The sequence below is a fragment of the Corvus kubaryi genome, unplaced genomic scaffold (genome assembly GCF_017639235.1).
Source record: "Corvus kubaryi isolate FWS band 111438036 unplaced genomic scaffold, C.kubaryi_AGA036_p1.0 74, whole genome shotgun sequence".
In the NCBI taxonomy this organism is placed as follows: domain Eukaryota; kingdom Metazoa; phylum Chordata; class Aves; order Passeriformes; family Corvidae; genus Corvus; species Corvus kubaryi.
In genome coordinates, this window is record NW_024582061.1 from 15,702,727 (window position 1) to 15,712,455 (window position 9,729).

The window sequence follows — 9,729 nt, forward strand, 5'->3', positions numbered from 1 at the left end:
TTGCCTGTCTTGAAACCCCCACCCCCACAGGGGCCAAGTTGTTCCCTTCACACGTCAACGGGACTCACTTGAGCCTAGATAAAGCTGGCTTGGTGCTATTCCTGTCAGCGAGGCTCCGTATTGTGGCTGCACACCTAATGGCATTAGCCTTTCTTAGGTGTCTTCTTCGTGTAGCTCAGCAGCAGCTTCTAACACAGCACTTCCCTACTTGGGAAAGCAGCATCAGGTGTCACTGCCCCAGCTTTACCATCTACAAAAGATGTGCCAGGCAGAGGTGGTCAGAGCTGGTGGCCTCCTGGTCTGGCAGTGCCCCAGGGAGTTACTGCAGAGAGCCTGGTGTCTACCCCATGGTGGTGGCCCCTGGAGGTGGCCAGGTGGTAGCTGTGAGTTATACCACCTCCTAAACCTGCTGCCAGCGAGACTGAAGTGGGGTGAAGGAAACACTGACACCAGAACAGAGCGTACCAGATCTGATTACAAAGAGTCTCTAATTGTTTGTGTTCTGTATTGTGACAATGCAGAAGGAAAAGGAGAGTCCTTGGCATCCTCTTTGGAAGACTTTCTCCAAGGCTGGTTTGAAAATGAGGAAAGAAGATTATTATTTTTTTCTTTTTGGTGTTCGGGCTGATCTGAGCCTGTGTTGTACCAGCATGGGTGCAGGATGCAAGTAGATGTATCACTGCGTCGGTATGTGGACATATGTACATAAGGACCAGCTATTCTTATACCTCTCCCTCTTATTTCTTACGTCTGCCTTTGTCCCAGCTTTCTCCTCCCCGCATCCCACCTACCCTCCCATGCTGAGCTGCTTGCAAACAAGGCCGGTTTTATACATCCCTGTTCTCTGCCCTGGCTAAAAACTGTCCCTCTCCACCATCTGGTCAGCGTTGCAGCCGTCTCGTGCCAACACCTCCCCATCCCCTGTGGGACAGCCACCTCCCTCCCCACTCTGCTCATCTGCCACATGGTTGGCCTCCTCGTTGGCTGCCACCATGGCATTGTCAGTGCTGTGGGCCGGCTGGTGGTTGTTGCTGCTGTGCTCCTCAGCTTCCTGCACGTCGGATTCTGCTTCCTCGGTGTCACTCCCACCTCCAGCAGTGGGGTTGTTCTCTGGGGGAGGCTCCTTCTTCCCTCGGTTCAGGCAGCAGTAGCTGGCAACACCCAGGAAGAGAGCAGAGAGCACAACCTCTGAGCCCGCCAGGTAGAAGATCACCTCATAGTTCTTGAGAGCATCAACCAGGCGGCCTGATGGTTGGAGAAGAAATGAGATGGTTGGAGAAGAAACGAGATGGCTAAATTCAGCCTATGCACTCCTGCATGGACAGCCCAGCTCAGGTGAGCAGCACATGCTGAGGACCCATTCCTCAAGGGAAGAGCAAGAAGCCTGAATATCTAAATATCACACTGGGAAAGAGCCACACTGTATTTCCAGGCAAAGTATGGTAACAGTGCATGGTTGGTGTTTTCCCTTGTTTGGACAAGCTTAAATAATTGTGACACCCTGATGTTATCGTTTCACTCCATGCTGGGCCATCTTCTACTTGCCAAGGTGGGAAAAGCCTCTCATGAGTTGACTTGGCCAGCCTCAGAAAAGAAAATTTGAGAGGCATTGCTATTTCTTATGCTAGTATGTCAGGAAAACATTCTGAAAGGAAGAACAGATTTCTCTTTGGCAGAGAAATCCCTTTGGTTGGCCCACACCTGATGATTTCTGTGCCAGAGATTTTCTCAATCTATTTTCTGAATCCACTGGGACTGGCAATGGAGGGAGAGTTGCCAGTCCTTGGTGCTGGGGAGCATGAACAGCTGCCTTGCTGCAGTCAGGATGTAGCCATGGAGCCGCACTCTTCATCTCAGTCTCGTGTGCTCCCGAACGCAGGTGACCCCCAGTCCCTGCTGTGGTACAGTACATGCCCTGAAACTGGCCCCAGGACACGCTGTGGTGCCTCCCAGAGCAGTCATGGGAGGCACGTGGTGAATTCCTGCGCAGGTGAATGCGCCCATTCAGCCAAGCCGGGTGGCGAGCGAGGAGCCTGCGTGCACTAGTGCGCGTGCGTGTGTGTGTGTGCAGCTTATCCTGTGCCAAACCCCCTCGGCCCCACGGAGCGGGAAGCAGCTCAGGAGGATTACGCCAAACAAAGCCACTTTGTTCAACCCCCTTCTCCCAGCTGAGCACTGTTCTCCCTGAGTCCGAGCCATCAGGATTGTCAGAGCGCTCAAGCTTCCTGCACCAGGGGAGTCCTAGAGCAGTGAGGAAGGTACCCCCAACACGACTTGGCTGCACCCAACACCACTCTTCAGTGACCCAGCACTGTCTGTGTGCCATTGTATGTGCACACAGCACCAAGGCACAGCTGAACTGAGGCAGGAGGGCTGAGGGATGTCCCTTGTTAGCACCCACTGGTGTGCCTTGCTCCTTGGGGCAAGGCGCTCTTAAATCCCTCTCTCCCTCAGTGATCTCTCTGCAGCTGCCTCCAAGACATGTATTTCTTGACCTTCCCTGGCCTGGGACTGCCGACTGCCCCACGGTTTATAAAGTGAGACATGCATTATTGTTAGCATTTAAGAGGGTCTTCTCTTGACCGCCAAATTTTACTTGAGAACTGGTTGGAGTTGCTGAGGGCGGGTTTTACTCATAACTGGTGGTTTGTGCTGGGGAAAAGACCATTCACACCGAGGTCTTCACTTTAGCCCCTGTTTTACAGCTGAAGGAAGGGGTGCAAGAAACAAGAGTGGTTCCTGCCTGGGGATTTTCCATGGTCTTGTCCCTGACTCTTCCTTGCAAATCAGGAAACTGCACTTTGTTTGGAAATAAGCCTTTGGCATGATTTGGCATTCTCAGATGTGATCAAACACTTAGTATTAATCTACGCCAACCTCCATTCAACAGCCTGTTTTTATGCACTGTTTGTGGGGTATGGACCTCACCAGGACTGTGACCTAGACTAGACTGGCTGAAAAGCTGTGAGCATCTTAATCCTCTTAGAAAAATTAACAGCAAATGCCTCAGGGGGCTGTACAAAGTGTTTTGACTTGACTGACAGCAAAACACCTGTGCCTTGGGATTGGGATCAGCGCAAATTGAGATCGCTATTCGCAGTGCCAACCAAAAGGCCATGGACACCAAGGAGAAATTGAAAGACGCTTTGTCCTAATGAAGACTCTCAAAGGTTTGCCTGCAGCATGTGCCTGACCCTATCCTTAACACGATTCTCTGCAACATTCATAGTGAAGGCAGAGATCAGCTCTTGGCTTCTAGAGCGAATTTAAATTTGGGAAATAGGGTCTTTCTTCAAGTGCTGTGTCCATGCCCGACGCCTGCAATACTGTGGAATGGCAGCCAAACGAATCCCCTATAGCAAGACACCTACCTGCAGAGGGTGGGCCGATGAGCACGGCGAAAGCCTCGATAAGCAGGACCAGCCCGATGGCGCTGGAGAACTTCTGGGAGCCAACGATGGCCATCAGCACCTCGAACTGCAGCGCCCCCACCATGCCGTAGGAGATGCCGAAGAAGACGCAGAAGATGACCAGCCCCGTGTAGTTGCTAGCCCTGGCACTGCAGATGTCTGTCAAGCCGTTGAAGAGCATGGAGAAGCTGAACAGATATGCCACGTGAGGGCGGACCCACTTCAGCCCTGCCACCATGCCACAGGCAGGGCGGGCAAAGATGTCTATGAAACCAATGATGGAGAGCAGGAACGCGGCCTCTGTGTCTGGTACGCCTGTGTCCTTGGCATAGTTGACCAGCAATATGGGGGGCACGAAGAGACCCAAGACCAGGATGAACTTTGAAATAGTGTAAATGATAAACCCTCGGTTGGAGAAGATACTAAAATCCAGAAGCTTCTTTCCTTTCTTGGGCTTCTTCTTGGCTTTCTTGCCTTTCTTGGTTCCATCAGTGGTGCTGATTCCCTCCTCTGATTTCCCTCCTATGGGCAGCATCTCCTTGGCTTCATATTTGTCCTGAGCTTTCCCCATCTTCCGCTTCATGCCCATATCCAGGGGTCTCATGACTGCCCCACAAGTGCAGCAGTTAAGCAGAAGGCCCCCCATGATAAGGAACCCTCCTCGCCAACCAAACTTCTCCAGCAGCACTTGCCCCAGTGGAGAGAGGGAGGAAAGGAAGACAGGGCTCCCAGCAGCAGCCAGTCCATTGGCGAGAGGCCGACGCTTGTCAAAGTAGGTGCCCAGCATGATCAGTGAGGGCTGGAAGTTCAACGCCATACCCAGACCTACATGGAAGTGAGTGCAAGAACATGAGATGTGGCTTGCAACAAGTCCCCTCAGACTGTCCTAGTCCTGAAGTCCCATGATGGGATGAATGTGTTCCTCACAAGCCTCTGTGCCTTCATGTTGGTGGGTTGCCCCTGCAGAGGATGGGCTAAACCAGCCTGTCCACCTGAAGCATGTTTGAATCAGGTTATTGTGCCCATGTTTAGGCAGGACCTGAGCCTTACACAGGAATTCTGCCTCTCTCCCCTGCCACTGTGTACTGATGTCACCTACCAGAGTTGCCATGATCACTGAGCACCACTTCGGTTTCTTCTGCCTCGCAACCACAGGCCCTGGCTGTTTAGATCCAGCAGATGCATCCCTCACAGGTGCAGCGTTCAGGACTAGATGCTTCCCATAGCATGTGCAAATACGTGAGGGAGACCTGATACTAGACATGGCAGTGCTAAAGGGAAATTCAACATGGTCTTGGCTCTTTCCCAGGTAAGTCTGTGTTGCCTCCCCAAATCCCAGGGCTCTCACCTGTCAGCACACCAGCTGTCAGATAAAGCTCAATGATATTGGTGGTAAAAGATGCCAGGATCATCCCAGCAGAAGCTAGCAGCCCGCCAATGAGCATCACGGGCCGGCAGCCAAACTGGTTCACCATGATGCTGCATACTGGTCCTAGGAGGAAGCAGAAGAGACAGAGTAGGAGACTAGAAGGAGACAGGACAACTGGGAAGGGGCAGGCAGCCCAGGCAGGGCACTCAGGGAAGATGCAACAGTAATGATGGAACTCACTACTTGGCTGCTTAGATATACATCTGTTGGGCCTGGCCAAGGGTGGGAGGCTGTGGTGTGGAGACTTCTGCTCTGCCCTGCCCTTGGACCCCTATTCCCTGGTGCTTGGTGTGATAGGAACAGCACTTGAGGAGTGGGAGCAAACCCTGTATCAGCTGTCTGGGATGTACGTGGGGTGACCCCTGAGGTCTCCTGGGGCAGAGGAAACAGGGATATGAGACGCAGCACACTTCCAGAAGAGAAGTGGTAGGACAATTGTATTCTGCATCGTGATTCATGACCAGGCCAGTGAGCATGAGAAGAGCCCATGGGACATGGCCTGGGCCTATGGCAGAGTGGGAAAGGTGCGAGCTGGGGAGAGGGAAGTGTGTCCAAGCGTCACCTGTCCCATAGAGCATGGCCAGCATGATGGAGGAGATCCAGGCTGTGTCACTGTAGCCCACGTGGAAATCTTTCATGAGCTCCTTGAAGTAGACACTGACGGCTTTTGGGAAGGCATAGGAGAAGCCGGTGATCACAAAGCAGCCAAGGAGCACGATCCAGCCCCAGCCACCATCCGGGGGCTTCACAGGAGCTGGGAGTTGCCCTTCCTCTGGGTCAGGTCTCCCCATCTTCTAGCCTAGGAATGGAAAGGCAGGCCAGGAGGAAGTAGGGCAACAGAGAAGGAGAAAATCTGCTGATGCTGCAAGAAGAGAAGAGAAAAGCAGAGCAGCAAACATTTACTACAAGGTTTCTCGCCATGCCCACCATCTCCAAGCTCTGAGGGGCTCATTGGGGGATCACATCTGCTCTTTGTACTGTGATCCTGCCAGGCAAGATGGGATTGCTTTTGGGTGTGAGGTCATGCCTCAGCTGGGCAGAGGTGGGACACTTCCCCTGAGCTTAGGGCAGCCCAGAGCTCCATAACCCCTGGCTGAACACAGCTGAGCAGTGTCGCGGCTCCCAGCTGAGCCTGGAGTGCGGCATCTGATGCAGCATCATGATCTGCAACATCCCCCTTGCTTCATATCCAACCCTGCCTACAGATGGTGTGAACCAAAGGCCAGCAACATGAACCCTTTTTGCTTCCTAAAATCTGCCTTTGAGCCTCTCCCATGCTGGTCTGCTCCAGCGGGGAGCCCTCCAGGACCTGCCTTGCCACAGAAACCTCCAGCAGTGAGGCAAGGAGATCCATTAAGCCCTCTGTGCTTTCCTCTGGGAGGCCCCAGTGCATGGCACTCTCCTTCTCTCTCCCCTCCCCGCCATCAGGGGCCAGATTTCCGAAATAGGTGAAGGGGGAGAGCACAAAAAACGGGTGGTTATTTGCATGCCAGAGAGATTAGGGCTCCGTACATACACAGAGGGGCCGGAACAAAGCCTAAGTGGGAAGAAGGAGGGAATTAGAGGGGATGTCTTGTGAGTTGCTCTCAGGGCTTTAAGCTGCCCAGGAATTTTGCTCCAGCTGGCTGCTATGGGTATGTTTTTCATTTCTCCCTTAGGTACCAGGTCTCTGCCCCTTCCAGCACCATTGGCCACAGTTTCTTGGTCAGCCAGGCTTATTTTCACACCCGTCTGCAAAGCCATCACTGGACCTAGACTATAGATGCCCCCAAGTAGATTAGACAGGCATTCTCCATGCCTGAGCTGGGCTTTTTTGGGTCCAGTTTGTCTCCTATCACCATCTTGCTGGCAGCACACTCCTAACATGGGTCCTCTCTCCTGCCCAGCTCCCTTGGCTGAAGGACTGCATGATGGCAGCAGTGTCCCCATCTCTTGGCACCAGCAGTTGTGGGAAATGCCAGGAGTCACATATGGACTACAGACTGCTGAAGGGACAGGGACTGTCTTATGGATGTGATACACATAGCTAGAACCTGGGAGTTTTGGATCTGGGTGCATTTCTCAAGGAAGTCCCTGTTCTTGGTGTTCCCCAAGCAAAGGGAGTGAGTTGAGCTGACTCCCGTAGCTGCTGTTGCTCTGCATGTCAAGGAAGTGCAAATCCTTTAGACAGGAGTGTGGATGGCACAAGCTGGGGCAGACCCCAGGCAGAGGGCCTTTACTTGGCAAGAGTGGTCCTACCCCCTCCACCACCCTCTGCTGTACCCCTCCTTCCCCTCTCCAGGGGGCCTCCGCTCCTGAAAACACAGAGGGGTTACTCAGTGCAGCACTCAGATGCCAGCCACCACGATGGGTCCCTGCAGCAGAGTTCCCCATACTTTCAGGATGCTGTGAGCCACAAAAGAAGGGAGCAGAATCTGGCTCTGAGCATGGGTTGGGGCAACTGTCCTGGATGGCCATTTCCTAGCAGCTCTTGGGCTGAACCACAGGGGCTGGCACAGGCTCCTCTAACCTCTCCCTCCCAGCCCAGGTCTCAGGGGCTGTGGCAAGGGACAGACACAAGAACTGAAAACAGGGGGCTAGAAAAGAATAATTATACGCTCTCCAGCTATCCATACCTCCCCCATCTCACCCTTCCTGGTGCTTTCTGGATCACTGGCACCCTGACAGCCAGACTCAACAGCCTCACTCAGCTTCTGCCATTTTGCCCACCATTCCTCTCCCAGCTCCAGCTGACTGACAAGCCAGACCCAGCTGCACAAAAGGTGACTGGCTGCCAAAGCACAGTGATTTCTCCATCAGTGCTGGTGCTCCACCGCTGCACCATCTGCTGCACGTAGCTACTTCAAGTAAGAGTGGCTGCCACCAAGCAGAGCCTGAGACCTTTTATCCAAGCCCCTCTCCCAGCCTGGCTTTTCTTGAGCTCATCCTGCACCACAAATTAAATGAATTAATAAAACCATTGCGATCCATCTTTCCCTGAACCCTGCCACTCTCTGCCAGCATCCTAGCAAGAAAATATTTGTCTGTCTGTGGCATGCTCTTCAGAGATTTCTGTAGCTCTGCCTCTCAACAATGAGTCCATGGCATCTGCTTTTGAAGAGCATGTTAGACAAATATTCATGAATACTTATTTGAGTTTGGAGCTGGGAGGCACCTCTGCAAGGAGCACTTGCTCAGTGCTGCAGAACTGTACAGCAAAGCATGAAAGCACTTTTACCTGCCTGCAGCTAGATGAAAATGATGGGCTGCACCAGAGGAGCTCACCTGTGGAGATGCCTCCAAGGCCAATATGCTATGGCACACCTCTGCTGCCTGTCTGCTCACACCACACACCCTGCACCTGCCTTTGCACACTCCACAGCTCACTAGCATTTTCTCCTCAGTTAAGGAGCTTTGTTCACAGGCAAAAACACTGTGTGTGAGTTCACATGCACCTAAAAGCTCATCAGCATGGGCACCTGCCCTTTCCTGTGCATCACAGGAAGGTGGGCCAGGGCAGGCACTGCCACAGAGCTTGCTGCAGGTGGCTGCAAGGAGAAGACTTGCACTGACACCAGGAGGCACAAGCCCAGGTTGGAAGGGTGAAGACCACAGCAGGTTCAGTTGTGGCTGCCAGTCCCTGGACACATGCAGAGCACAGTGCAACTAGTGCTGGATAATGCCCAGAAAATCCCCAAGTTGCACCCGGGAGAGTCCACATAAATGCTCTTCACACCATACAGATGAGGTGGGAGGTCTATTTTTTTAAGTGCAAGGGCCATGATTCATGCCACTGGCCTCTTCAACCCACAGACAACCCCCTGGGAAAGCATTTGTTAGAGAATTAAATGAGTGCAGGCCCAGGATGGACTGTCCTATTGGCTGCTGGAGCAAGGATGCAAGCACCCCTCCACACCACTGACCTGTGCAATGAAGTGATGACCTCCCGAGCACAAACTGAGCTTCCAAGGGTTGAGCAGATCTGTCAGCAGTGCTTCCTTCTCCCACTGGCTGGCACTTCCCGGCTCTGGATGAGGGTGCCTGGTTAGATGGTCCTCCTGGATCTTCTCCCCATGGTGGGCACAGGACAATGCCTGCAGGAATCCAGTACCTGTCGAGCAGTCTCTTGTGCTCCGCTCCTTCCTTCGGAGCAGCTATGTCCTCACAAGACAGCTAATTCCCGTCTCAGCCTGCTTTCCTCCAGTTCCAGCGATGCCCAGCAAAGCTGTCCGTGGCAGATCTGGGGGAACACCCTGTGTGGGGTACCCCCTCGCCTACTGTGGGTGCAAGCAGTGCCCCACGGCACTCCCAGTGTGGATGTGGGTCAGGAGCTGCTTATGGTTTCAGGTCGGCAGAGACCAGCGGGTGCTGAGCGGGCAGAAAGCACTTCTCCACTTTTAAGAGGCTTTTCCAGCCAATGGGGACGAGGTGGCTGCCTGCCACAGCCCGAATCCCCCGGTAATCCCGCTGCCCAGGGGCTCCTTGCGTTTTCCCCAGCAGAGCAGGGCAGGCTGGCGGGGGTAGGTTCGGTCGGAGGGACCAAGACAGGAGGAAGCGGGGTGAGGGTGGGGGGTGTTGGGTGCTGGGGAGGGGGGCAGTGGAGGAGGAGACCGTGTGCCCGTGCTTCAGTAAGGGGCAAAATAGGTGAAGGTGCTGCTTTTGAAGCTTCCTCAACTGCCAGCCACAATGGAGAAGTGCTGGCGCGGTTGTGCAGGGCATGTGCCCAGCAGAGAAGTAAGACAAGGAGGAGCAGCCGAGGAACCACCACCAGCCATGACTCAAACTACCAGATCCTGCCCACCCCTGGCAGCTCAATAACCCCCCCTCCAAAACAACCTCCCCAGTGGCTGACTCACAGAAGGAGGTCTGGCAGGCGCTGCGGAGGAGCCAGTCTCTGGCCACACGTGGGGG

At 53.7% G+C, this 9,729-nt stretch overlaps 1 protein-coding gene across 2 annotated transcripts; it reads right to left on the minus strand.

Moving 5' to 3' along the window:
* Nucleotides 1-469: 469 nt before the first annotated feature.
* Nucleotides 470-9,364, minus strand: SLC16A8 (solute carrier family 16 member 8). 2 transcript variants are annotated; one of them, XM_042050890.1, is made up of 5 exons: nucleotides 8,742-9,364; nucleotides 5,402-5,638; nucleotides 4,759-4,902; nucleotides 3,372-4,235; nucleotides 470-1,245 (listed from the first exon to the last, which is right to left on the minus strand). In XM_042050890.1, the coding sequence occupies exons 2-5, from the start codon at nucleotides 5,628-5,630 to the stop codon at nucleotides 854-856; spliced, it is 1,629 nt and encodes a 542-aa protein (XP_041906824.1). In that variant the 5' UTR covers nucleotides 5,631-5,638; nucleotides 8,742-9,364; the 3' UTR covers nucleotides 470-853. The 2 variants fall into 2 exon arrangements, with proteins under 2 accessions (XP_041906824.1, XP_041906823.1); XM_042050889.1 differs by having other exon boundaries at nucleotides 5,402-5,701; nucleotides 8,742-9,359.
* Nucleotides 9,365-9,729: the final 365 nt, after the last annotated feature.

What these genes read in the sequence shown, in the direction of transcription:
- SLC16A8 (XM_042050890.1), bottom strand. Translation starts at nt 5,630, where the DNA reads ATGGGGAGACCTGACCCAGAGGAAGGGCAACTCCCAGCTCCTGTGAAG. An exon ending in GGCCATGCTCTATGGGACAG is followed by an intron (nt 4,903 to 5,401) that starts GTGACGCTTGGA and finishes GCTTCCTCCTAG; the next exon opens with GACCAGTATGCAGCATCATG. An exon ending in CATCGGCCCACCCTCTGCAG is followed by an intron (nt 1,246 to 3,371) that starts GTAGGTGTCTTG and finishes TCCAACCATCAG; the next exon opens with GCCGCCTGGTTGATGCTCTC.